General features: G+C 44.2%; 1 protein-coding gene across 1 annotated transcript; it reads left to right on the forward strand.

The window, feature by feature from the left end:
- The first annotated feature begins 9,240 nt into the window (after positions 1-9,240).
- On the forward strand, positions 9,241-11,934 carry s1pr1 (sphingosine-1-phosphate receptor 1). The gene is made up of 2 exons (XM_079244787.1): positions 9,241-9,342; positions 10,475-11,934. The coding sequence occupies exon 2, from the start codon at positions 10,597-10,599 to the stop codon at positions 11,707-11,709; it is 1,113 nt and encodes a 370-aa protein (XP_079100913.1). The 5' UTR covers positions 9,241-9,342; positions 10,475-10,596; the 3' UTR covers positions 11,710-11,934.
- Positions 11,935-13,246: the final 1,312 nt, after the last annotated feature.

The raw sequence follows: 13,246 nt of genomic DNA on the forward strand, positions 1-13,246 counted from the left end.
ACAACAGAAACATCCGTCACCCCCCCCCCCCCCCCCCCCCCCCCCCCTCCCCCTCTCTGAGGGCAACGGTGGCGAGCTGCCACATTCCTCACCGCCGGGGAAACGACCAATCACATCACAGGAAGTCGGAGAGGAAGAAGCTGGCTAATGCTTTCCTGTTAAACACTTAAACACACTCAAACACACACACACACACACACACACACACACACACACACTCGGTCCGTCCAAACCATAATTACAGGCTGCAGATGTTCAGCAGTTAAAGTTTCACTGCAGCTGAAAGTTAGGGACCCAAGAGGACCGGCGCCGAGACCAGGACCCGTATGGCGCTGAGACCAGGACCCATACGGCAATGAGACTAGGACCTGTACGGGGCCGAAACCAGGACCCGTACGGCAATGAGACCTGGACTCATATGGCGCTTGGACCAGGGTCCGTACGTCGCTGAGACCAGGACCTGTACTGAGACCAGGACCCATACGGTGCTGAGACTAGGACCTGTACGTGGCCGAGACCAGGACCCATATGGCGCTTAGACCAGGGCCCATACGTCGCTGAGACAAGGACCCATACTGAGACCACAGAAAAGATGTAGACAGGGTTTAGGGTTGGGATGGTGAAGGAGACGAAGAGCAGAGGTGGAACAAAAAACAAAAAATGACCCTGATCAAAACCAGAAAACCAGAAACCAGTCAGAACCATTAAGGTTACACATTCATTCAGACCGGAGCCGATGTGAAGACCTGGACTTGATCCTGAGTCCACATTGATCCCCGTCTCCATGGAAACATTGGGCTGCGTCACTTCGGACTGAACTCATCCTTAAAACCGACTGATTCTTTAACCAACCCTCTCCTGCTTCACTTATTTCTCCCTGTGAGTTTTCTGGTCTTTAGTTTCAGAGTTGTTCTGCTGCCTTCTCATTTCCCTCCAGTCGTTGCCATGGTGATGCTCAGCTATGCAGCGCCTGAATACAGTCAGCAGCTCAGAGGAAAGAGGCCTTTGTTACCCAGAAACCCCATCACCCCCCCACCCGCGACACTTCTGTTCATCTCAGCTCCACTTTCAGCAAACTAGAAACTAACTGTGGACTGGTCACATGTCCAAGCAGCACTGGACCCAGTAAGATCCCAGTGGAAGTAAAAGTCCAAATCAGAGTGTGAAGTATTCTCATTGCAGCCAATCAATGAGCTGATTAAACGATCATCATCAGAGTGATCGACTGTAGTTTTCAGTTTGGCCGTTTCCACTGGGCGGTTCACATGTTTTAGAACGGTCCCGCCAATCCAGGCGAGTCGGACCGCCGCTGTGCATGCGGGGTTAAGAGGAAATGGCTAGCATGGCGTCTTGCTGTTTGAGTCAGACCGCCGCTGTGCATGCGGGGTTAAGAGGAAATGGCTAGCATGGCGTCTTGCTGTTTGAGTCAGACCGCCGCTGTGCATGCGGGGTTAAGAGGAAATGGCTAGCATGGCGTCTTGCTGTTTGAGTCAGACCGCCGCTGTGCATGCGGGGTTAAGAGGAAATGGCTAGCATGGCGTCTTGCTGTTTGAGTCAGACCGCCGCTGTGCATGCGGGGTTAAGAGGAAATGGCTAGCATGGCGTCTTGCTGTTTGAGTCAGACCGCCGCTGTGCATGCGGGGTTAAGAGGAAATGGCTAGCATGGCGTCTTGCTGTTTGAGTCAGACCACCGCTGTGCATGCGGGGTTAAGAGGAAATGGCTAGCATGGCGTCTTGCTGTTTGAGTCAGACCGCCGCTGTGCATGCGGGGTTAAGAGGAAATGGCTAGCATGGCGTCTTGCTGTTTGAGTCAGACCGCCGCTGTGCATGCGGGGTTAAGAGGAAATGGCTAGCATGGCGTCTTGCTGTTTGAGTCAGACCGCCGCTGTGCATGCGGGGTTAAGAGGAAATGGCTAGCATGGCGTCTTGCTGTTTGAGTCAGACCGCCGCTGTGCATGCGGGGTTAAGAGGAAATGGCTAGCATGGCGTCTTGCTGTTTGAGTCAGACCGCCGCTGTGCATGCCGGGTTTAGAGGAAATGGCTAGCATGATGTCACACTAGCACAACAACATCAAATGCGACGCTACAAACAACAAAGTAGACAAACAACCACAGTTTGTAGCTCAGATATTACTGCTGTTTGCAGGGATCGTTTTATTCTCCTACCGTGGGCTGAACAGCAGTGTTGCGTTTGTTTGTGCTTACTTTCACTGTAGACAAACGTTTTAGTGTCCGCTAGGTAACGGACTGTATCGTGTGACGCCAGCTGCTCCGCCTAACCATACCAAGCCATTTTCTATGTGTCTACAACTGGAGGCGGACCAGAAATGGTGCGGTTTGGTTTGGTTTGGCCCGGGTCCATAACATGGTTTTACAATGGAAAATAGCGTACCTGAAAGCTCTTAACCGTACCGAACTGAACCGAACTGAATCAGTGGAAACGGGCTTTAGCTTCTCAGCAGCATTCAGGTCTGCTAACAAGGAGGAAAGACATCATCAATAATCTTAGGGAAGGAACTGTTGCTGCCCATCGGTCTGAGAAGGGTTATAAAGAGTCCTTTATTCACAAATGGAAAACACTCAAGATGGCTGCTGTTAGTGAGTGGTAAGATAGCTTAGTTATTAATTATTAATATTCCATAATATTATTAATGACCTACATTAAAGACACAGGGCTCCGTCACCAAGAGTCTTTCGGACATTAATAACTAAACGTTGATTTCAGTCTTTAGAGTCGGAAGGTTGGTTCCTGTGTTAGTCTGGGAAGGTTTATTAGATCATTTCCAAACTATCTAGACTCCATCGTTCCCAGCAGTGGACCAGAAAGTCCAAGATCAGATCATGCAAACTCGTGGTAAGAGCTACACATCCAGGTCTCAGTTAGCATGCTAGATGTTATGGTTTCATACCAGGATGGCTCGGAAGACTCGACCACTGACTGAGAAGAAAGAAGAAAATCGTATTCACTGATTGTCCAAGACTTAACAGGACTCTGGTTCCCTGGACGGTCCTTTTGTTCTTACACTAGTGAACCTCACCAGGGTTCACCTGCAAGTGAACTGAGACCCGAGCTTTTCAAGAAGACCAGAGTTTGCTTCTCTGGTCCACAACAGAGTGGATGAGTATTCACACTGCACCAAATGAACTTAACTTTCCATGGAAGCAGATCCTGATTCAATTAAAGCAGACCATAAAGTGGCGTGAATGCATCCGCAGATGCTTAGAAAGACATTCGGCCAGTATGGCTTGTTGGGAAGTTGCAGGAGAGAAAAAGTACATGTCGGGGCACACTTTAGGATGGGAAAGCTGCATTGGAATAAGCCACAGACTTTTTAAAACGAGGCAAGGTTTGGGGCAGTGGCCTTTCTGTGTGGAGTCTGCATGTTCTCCCCATGTATGCGTGGGTTCTCTCCGTGTTCTCCGGCTTCCTGCCACCGTCCAAAGACATGATGTTAGGTTAATTGGTAACTCTAAAATTGCCCGTAGGAATGAGTGTGAGTGGTTGTTTGTCTCTGTGTGGCCCCACGATGGACTGGCGAGCTGTCCAGGGTGTACCCTGCCTTTCGCCCAAAGACTGCTGGGATAGGCTCCAGCTTCCTCGCGACCCTTCAATGGATTAAGCGGTCATAATCCATGAATGGTTATGAATGATGAATGAATGACTTTTAAAACGAGCAGCATGGACATGTTTGGTCCTTTAACGCCTCACAGCAGCTGTCAGCACGGTGGTGGAAGGATGATGATCTGGACACTTTTCAGTCATTCAGTGAACTGTGAACTCTTCTCCAGTCGGATGTGAGTCTTTCCAAAACTGTCTTGTGCATCAGGACAATGATCCCAAACAGAATCAAGACATTGACATGATCCAGTTAAAGTCCAGACCTCAACCTGACTGAGAGGGTCTGCTGAGGCCTTCAGAGCTGCAAACCTCAATGAGCTAAGCCAAGCTTTTTGTTTTTTCCTGAAATAACAACATCATAACTCAAGTGCTGTTCTTTCCAAGCATACTAGAGTTTTTTAGATTTTATGTCTTTCAAGTGTGTTTTCCTTCATTCATTCATTTTCTAAACCGCTTAATCCAATTTAGGGTGGCGGGTAAGCTGGAGCCTATCCCAGCTGGCTTTGGGCGAAAGACAGTGTGTTTTCCATCAAATACAAACGGGAAAGATCTGGAAAAGATGCTCATCTATGTGATTCTGAGGGAATTTATCGCCAACAGAAGTGACTTTGACTGGCCGTTACCATGGCTACTTAACAGTTCCAGTAAGAGCAGCAGCTGACCTGCAGGTCTGGAACAATGGAGCTGCTTGGACAGGAAGCGAGGTCGCAGCACAGACATCCCACAGAGCTGATGCCTCGATGCACCTCTCTAATAAAGATAAAAATGCCATCAGTCCATCGAGGTGTGCGGTTGCTGGGAAGTCCGCGCGCCCTGCAGTGACGAGACTTCTTATCCGAAGCACCAAACCAGCCCTTTTATTTTCTGAATGTTTCATCTCTGAGTTTGGCAGGACTCACACCTGTTAGAGCACAAATCTGCCCAGTTTATTCATATTTCTGACCCGTTTTCATGGTTTCTTCAGTTCATTTTATCATGACATCAACTTCCTTTTGATAAGATCATTTTTTACAACTGAAGTCCAACTTATCCTGATGAAATAATGAATGAAAACCATTTGAAAGAGATCAAGAAATAGATTTTTCTAGACCTTTTGTTTATATTTGTTCAGCATAATGAAAATGATCATTTGATTGTCTTGTGCGGAACAGATTTGCGTCGCAGAAGGAACCTTAATGACTCTGGATATTACTAAATTACATCTAATGCTGGACCTGATGAGGGGGAACAAGGAGATAGAGACACAAAAGGCATCTAAAGTAACTGCACAACAAACTGCGACAGATGTAGAGAAGCCAAACAGCCTCTAAGAAACCAAAAGCAGACAACCATCAGGAGCACTTCTTAAGCAGTTAAAGGAGGTTTAGCTGTTATGGGTTTGTAGTGAAATGAAGTTTAAGTTTCACCGGTGAGAGTCATGGAACTACAAACTGTCCAACAGGAACTACAAATGAAGATCTGAACCATGAAAAGATGGTATAAAAAGCCGTTTTTAAGAATATGAAATCTTTACTAAATTTAACAAAAAAATCATCAATTTTTAGAGGGGATATTTAATATTTACTACCATGTGAGGAACCTTTTAGGCTTTTTTTTACCCTTCCTGCACATTTTAACATGTTTCTTTTACTGGTTTTTAAACTGATTTTATGCATCTGAGTGTCTATAACAATAAACAAATATGTCAAAGTTATTAAAGAGTCCTTCTGCGTCTTGGTATTAGGAACAGATGACAAAAATCAGATTGTGTTCAACAAGGCTCTGAGTAAAGGAAATGCAGGAGATGGATGAAACTATCTGTCCATCTCCTGCGTCGTTAGACACATCATTTGGTCCATTTTCGGTCCATTTTCAAAGAGATCCGCTGTCGTCACTTGAAGCAGAACCCTGAGCAATACCACCAGAAATCACGGGCAGCGTTGGGTTGAATAACTGACCGTCAAATGGAAGAACCAGAGAAGAAGAGGAACAAGAATAACATGATGAGGAAACCGCCAAACAAGAAGAACCTGAAAAAGACAGAAATTGAGAACATAAAAAAACATTGTGGTTTTCTTCTTCTTCTGTTTTGTTTGGACAGTTGTAAATGACTTGAAAGTGGTGCGTTACTGTTACTGACCTGTGTCAAAATGTGGGATTGACCTCTGAACTCAGCACTGCCCACTAGTGGATGAGCTGACTTTCTATCTATGGCAATGTACAAGATGTGTAGTCAGAGGAATTGATCCGCCGACCTTCCAACTGGTCTTCTTCCTAAATAAAAAGGGAAAAGTGCACAAAGATGTCATTTCATGCTGCAACCATGAAAACTAAGAATGCTGATGCAATCCGTTCCTGTTGCAGGCTAGTTGGATGTGCATGTATTCAATTCAATTCAATTCAACTTTATTTATATAGCGTCAAATCACGGCAATGCCATCTCAAGACGCTTTACAGACAGAGGGGAAAACATAATGAAGGCCAATTCATAACAGCCTATATAAGGAAACCAACAGATTGAGTTGAGTCCAACTCAATCTCCCATCCTGAGCAAGCACACTGGCAACAGTGGGAAGGAAAAAACTCCCTTTTAACAGGAAGGAAACCTCCGGCAGAACCCGGCTCAGGACAGGCAGCCATCTGCCTCTGCTGTGTGGGGGGAAGAGGACAGAAAGACAACAGACAACAGGAACTGCTACTCCCGGCCAGGGAGACCTGCTGAGACAGGAGACATACATGTTAATGATGCAACACTGTTATGGGGGGGGGGGGGGGGGGGGGGGGTAAAAGAAAGAGATAAAGAGAAAAAGAAAGAAGCTCAGTGTATCAGGAAATGTCCCTCAGCAGTCTAAACCTATAGCAGCATAACTAAGGGATGCTAACCATCCCTAGCTATAGGACTTATCAAAAAGATAAGTCTTCAGCCTAGTCTTAAAGGTGGGGAGGGTGTCTGCTTCCCTAACACTAACTGGGAGCTTATTCCATAAGAGAGGGGCCTGATAACCAAAGGCTCTGCCTCCTGCTCGGCTCTTTGAGACTCTAGGAACCACAAGTAAGCCTGCAGTCTGCGAACGAAGTACTCTACTTGGTATATAAGGAACAATGAGGTCTTTGATATATAGTGGTGCCTGGTTGTGGAGGGCTTTATATGTAAGGAGAAGGATTTTAAATTCTATTCTAGATTCAACAGGCAGCCAATGAAGAGAGGCTAAAACTGGAGAAATATGATCTCTCATGCTGGTTCTGGTCAGGACTCTGGCTGCAGAATTCTGGATCAGCTGAAGGGTTTTCAGGGCATATTTAGGACAGCCCAGTAATAGAGAGTTACAGTAATCTAGTCTCGAAGTAACAAAAGCGTGAACCAGTTTTTCTGCATCACTCCGAGACAGAATGTCCCTAATTTTGGCTATATTACGTAAATGAAAGAAGGCTGTTTTAGTAACCTGCTTAATATGTGGGCCAAAGGACAGGTGAGGGTCAAATATTACTCCAAGGTTTCTCACTGTAGCACTGGAAGCTAAAGTAATGCCATCCAGGTTCATTACAAAACTGGAAAATTTAGCTCTGAGTTTTTCAGATCCAATGAGAATTACTTCAGTCTTATCTGAGTTTAAGAGGAGAAAATTTCTAGACATCCAAGTCTTTATGTCTATGAGACAATTTTGTAGCCTATTGGGCTGATTTGTTTCATCTGGTTTAAAGGATAAGTATATCTGTGTATCATCTGCATAACAATGAAAGTTTATTCCATGCTGTCTAATAATTTTGCCTAAAGGGAGCATATATAGCGTGAAGAGTACTGGTCCAAGTACAGAACCTTGAGGAACTCCATGACTTACTGTAGTTTGGGAGGAGGACTTGTCATTTACATGAACGAACTGAAGTCTATCAGATAAATATGATTTAAACCAGCTTAACGCTGTACCTGTAATTCCAATCACCTGTTCTAGTCTTTGTAACAGAATGTTATGATCGACTGTATCAAATGCAGCACTAAGATCAAGCAAGATAAGTACGGACACAAGTCCTTTGTCTGAGGCCATAAGAAGGTCATTAGTAACTTTCACCAATGCTGTCTCAGTACTATGATGAGCTCTAAATCCTGACTGAAACTCCTCGCATAAATTATTTTTGCTCAGGTGGGCATGTAGCTGAGCGGAAACTATTTTCTCCAGAATTTTGGACATAAACGGGAGATTAGATATAGGTCTATAATTTGCTATCACCTCTGGATCCAGAGATTGCTTTTTAAGTAAAGGCTTGATTACAGCAGTTTTAAATGATTGTGGTACATATCCTGTCACTAAAGACATATTGATAAGATTTAGTAGTGATGTATCAATTAAAGGGAAAATGTCCTTAAAGAGGCTCGTTGGGAGAGGGTCTAAGATACAGGTGGATGGTTTAGATGAAGCTATTATTTTAGTTAATTCAGAGGGTTGGACAGGACAGAAACTATTTAGACACAAGTCAGATCCTGGTTCTAAGGATGCTTCGGAGACCACAACAGGCTCAACATTATAGGTAGAAGGAACAGTATTGTGAATTTGATCTCTAATAGTGTCAATTTTATTCCTGAAAAAATACATGAAATCATCACAGCTAAGTGAGAAAGGAATACATGGCTCCACAGCGCTCCGGCTCCTAGTAAGCCTAGCTACAGTGCTGAAAAGAAACTGAGGGTTGTTTTTGTTTTCCTCTATCAATGATGAATAATTAGCTGTTCTTGCCGTACGTAAGGCTTTTTTGTAGACAATTAAACTTTCTTTCCAGGTTAAGTGAGACTCCTCTAGTCCTGATGAACGCCATCTGTTTTCCAAACGCCTTGATGCCTGTTTTAGAGCTCGAAGCTGGGAATTAAACCAGGGAGCCTTCATAATCTTACCTAATTTCTTCTTCTTTAGGGGAGCAACATTATCCAAGGTTGTACGCATTGAAGCTGTTATAGTATCAGCATGTTGATCAATCTGAGCAGGAGTAAGGCTTAAAGGGGGACTCTCAGTCATGCTAACACATGGTAGAGGTGAAAAAATTGATTCAATTGATTGTTTAAATTTTGTAATATTATTGTCTGATAAACATCTAATATAGTAGAATTTATTTTTGGTCAGTGAGTAATCAAATAAAGTGAATTCAAAGGTTAACAAGAAGTGATCGGACAAGACAGGGTTTTGAGGAAATACTTTGAGCTTATCAGTCTCAATACCAGATGTTACAACCAGATCAAGAGTGTGACCATGAGAGTGAGTGGCTCCATGGACATTTTGTACAGGTTCGTTAATAAGAAATCAGTGAAATCAGAGTGGTTTCAGGTTTAAGATCACTTCTACTGGAAGATGGTAGTCTGTCCGTCTATCTATCTATCTATCTATCTATCTATCTATCTATCTATCTATCCATCCATCCATCCATCTAAGGACACCTCGCACCGTTAGGGAAGCAGGAGGAGGGCAGAATCTTCCTCCCGCCATCCTCATCCTCAGTGTGTGCGCGCGCTCTGCGTGCGCGTCTCGCTCCCCTTCCCCGTGCTGTCGGACCGCAGCGACTCTGAAGGCAGAAAAAAGAAGAAGAAACCGCTTTTCTGTCGGTGAAAACTGCTCCATCATCGGAGCGTCGACGCGAAGCTTCAACAGAACCTCAGAAAAAAAGCTTTTTTATTTCCTGGAAATAAAATAAAATAAAATAAAAAGAAGTCTGACGTCGGGGAGCTGCAGGTCTGAGGAGCCTCGTTCTGCTGAACTCAGGTCAGTTTGATGGGAAACATCTGATTTTAGAAGAAAAACTTTAAAAGACTCAAACTTAGAGCAGAAAAACCGCCGGACTTATCAGCAAAAAAGTAGAAATGATGAATTTTTTACAGCCTGCAAACATTTTACTGTTAGAATAAATCAATATGAGATGATCTGGTTTCTGCCATTAAATGTTTTTATAGACGTTTTTGAGTTTTTTTTTTTTTTACTAGAAACATCAGAAAAGCAAAAGTTTGGTTAATTTCAGTGAAATAAAAGAATATTTTATTTTATTCTCTTTAGAATGAAAAAATGCTTCTGATTTTGTGCGTTTATTGTAGTTTAAAGCTAAAAATGAAAGATGAGGTTGTTTGTGGCAGAAATGAGCTGTTAGACTTAATACGTGGTTTTCATGGATCAGTGGTTTCAGACTGAAAGACAAGAAACTCCCAGTTTGATCTTTTAAACAAAATGTTCAACCAGCTTATTTAAGTAAATCAGAGGGAAATCAGTTTAACTTTTTCTGATCAGTTTGATGGATTACAGTACGGTAGCTCCATAGTGCCAAACATATAAATCAGCTACTCTTGTAATAAAATAAATTAAAAAATTTGATAGAAAATAAAAGTAAAACAGTTTTTTTAATTTATTCTTTCTTTTGATTTTAGTGAGAAAAGAATTGTGTCCAAGTTGCTACAGACCGGTTTACACACTTTTTCAGATTTTTGACTCTCACAATGTAACTTCTTATTAATTCTTGAGTGAATTTATAGAAGAAAACAATTACATTTTCTTTTAAATAATTTTTTTAAACTAAAATATAATTTAATCTGAATTTAAAAAGACGCATTGGGTGTGTGTTACACCAAACAAGACTAATAAATGAGATTTTAAATAAGATTAGAAACGTCTGATTAACTCTTTACAGGATCTGATGAATATTTCAGTTGCTTCAGTTGAACTTTTTGCCAATTCAATGTAAATATTTAGACTAAAGTTCTAAATCTAAAGTTGCAGATTAAAGACAAGTTTATATAATTCTGTTACTTTAGATGCTGCTTTTGTTTTTCTATGAGACTAATATTTATTTTTAAGTTGTCCTCTAACAAGCTGATTTGTTATTAAGGACTTTATGGAATCTTTGCAGGACCATGTCCGCCTCCGTCTGCAGGACTCTCTCCGCTCCTGCTCAGGGTGACCCCCTGACATGAAAGACTGAAGTTTGAGGACACAGCGCCCCCTGCTGGACTCCTGCTACAGCTGCAGGCCATGGCTGAGCCCAGCTACTCCGACCTGATCGCAAAACACTACAACTACACCGGCAAGATCCGTAAGACCCAGCAGGACTCGGGTTTGAAGGCAGACTCGGTGGTCTTCATCATCGTGTGCTGCTTCATTATCCTGGAGAACATCCTGGTCCTGACCACCATATGGAGGACCAAGAAGTTCCACAAGCCCATGTACTACTTCATCGGGAACCTGGCTCTGTCCGACTTGCTGGCAGGTGTCGTCTACACCGCTAATATCCTGCTGTCGGGCGCCAACACCTACAAGCTGACGCCCACGCAGTGGTTCTTCAGGGAGGGCAGTATGTTTGTGGCACTGGCGGCGTCCGTCTTCAGCCTGCTGGCCATCGCCATCGAGCGCCACCTCACCATGCTGAAGATGAAGCTGCACAACAATGGCAACACGTGTCGTGTGTTCCTGCTCATCAGCACAGTGTGGATGATAGCGGCGATGCTGGGGGGGCTGCCGGTGATGGGCTGGAACTGCATCCAGAACATGGTGCAGTGCTCCACGGTGCTGCCGCTCTACCACAAGACCTACATCCTGTTCTGCACCACCGTCTTCAGCATCATCCTCATGGCCATCGTGGTGCTCTATGCTCGTATCTACGCCTTGGTGCGCACTCGCAGCCGAAAGCTTGTCTTCCGCAAAGTGTCCAACGGCCGCGGCAATGCAAGCGCCAACAGCAAGAGCTCAGAGAAGTCAATGGCTCTGCTGAAGACCGTCATCATCGTCCTGAGCTGCTTCATCGCCTGCTGGGCGCCGCTTTTCATCCTCCTGCTGCTGGATGTGGCCTGCGAGACGCTGAGCTGCCCCATCCTTTACAAGGCAGAGTGGTTCCTGGCGCTCGCCGTTCTCAACTCCGCCATGAACCCGCTCATCTACACGCTGACCAGCAACGAGATGCGCCGGGCGTTCATCAAGACCCTGCTTTGCTGCACTGCCTGCATCCGGCCGAAAGCCAAGTTCACCGGGCCAATCATGGGTGCCGAGTTCAGCCGCAGCAAGTCTGATAACTCCTCCCACCCCAACAAGGAGGAGGCGGAGTATTCGCCGAAGGAGACGACCTCGGGGAACGTCACCTCCTCATCCTAAACAAGGTGTACGAGTTTCTGTTTGTACAGGAGACACATGCAACGTCGTCTCCAGACTTCAGCTGATCAGGTCTCACAGCACTTATGGAGACTTCCAAACTGGTTAAACTGGAACCAGAGAACCCTTAGAGGAAGTCCACATTCTGTTTGTAGTCCACAACCTTCAGTCAGAGCCACCATGTCAGCTGCAGGAGGGTGTAACTGCTGCATCTCACATGCAGCTGGTTTGTGGATTAACATGGTCCCCGTTTGAGTCCAGAACGGGTCCGACCAGAACCTGGTTCAGCAGATTTCTTCCAAATATCCTCGTGATACTGAACATTATCCTGACAAACACAGAGTGGAGCGTCCGGAAGGTTGATAGCAGTTCTCGTAGTGAATGACCGATGCGATTCGAGGCATCATGAAGGTTCCTGAGCAGAAGTTCTGAGCCTCATAGAAGTTTTTATTGATCCTGGTAGAAGATTCAGACTTTTTACTCACCCTTTAGGAACAGCTAGAACACGTAGCGCTTAAACACACACCTGTCAAATATTTAAGATATACAAATTAATTCATGGAAATGTTTTCTCCACTGTCCTGTGTGGAAAACCATTTGCGACTTCAGAGTTCAGCTGCTTGTTTATTGTTTTTGCCAAATGAAATGTGTATTTTATCATCTGAAGTGTTCATTTTCTAATTCCACAAGTTTTAAATGAGTTAAATTTCAGCTGCTACCTATGTTGATTCAACGTAAAAAGATAAAGATTGGAGAAACAATTAAGTATGAGGAAAATGTTGAGAGGAATCTATTTAAATGTAGTCATTAAATTTTCCTTAATATAACCCTGGTTTAAAAAAAAAAAAAAAGTAGAAAAGTTGCAATTAGAGGAAATATTTTGTGCCTGTAAACCAAGGCTAGTTTTCTTTTGTGAATATAAGAAAAAAAGTCAAAGAAAATGAGAAAAAAGGTTTGTTTCATATAAAAATTCAACACAAACTTTTGACCTTTTTTTATAAACTAAAAGCCATTACTTATTAAGGTTGGACTCAGCAAGCCAAGGAAGCCATGACTGAATGCTTTTTAAATGAAATCATCTGCATTTAACTGCAATGGACTGGAAACTTGTCCAGGGTATGCCTGCTTCTTGCTCAGTGATTGCTGGGAAGGCTCCAGCTTTCCTGTGAGCCTCGATCGAAATAAGCATTTAAGAAAATCGATGGATGGAGTTAACTGGACCAGTTTTTCCATCCATTCATTGTCCTCCACTTATCTGTGGTCAGGCCTTGGCAAGCGAAGCAAAAAGACCCAGACATCCCTCTCTACAGCCTCTTCAAGCTCCGCAGGCATCACCAGCCCAGCTGAGAGACATAGCCCCTTTAGCGTGTCCTTGGTCTTCCCGGGGTCTCCAACAAACCTCAGCAGGGAGTCGTCCTGACCAGGTGCCTGAGCGACGTCATCTTGCTCCTCTGGATCAGGAGGAACAGCAGTTCTACTCTGATCTCCTCCTGGACGACTAAGTGTCTTACCCTATCTCTGCAAGAGTCCGGCAACCATG

The sequence above is a fragment of the Telmatherina bonti genome (genome assembly GCF_933228915.1).
Source record: "Telmatherina bonti genome assembly, chromosome: 8".
In the NCBI taxonomy this organism is placed as follows: Eukaryota; Metazoa; Chordata; class Actinopteri; order Atheriniformes; family Telmatherinidae; genus Telmatherina; species Telmatherina bonti.

Excerpts from the sequence above, each read along its gene's own strand:
- s1pr1 (XM_079244787.1), top strand. The coding sequence starts at position 10,597 with ATGGCTGAGCCCAGCTACTCCGACCTGATCGCAAAACACTACAACTAC.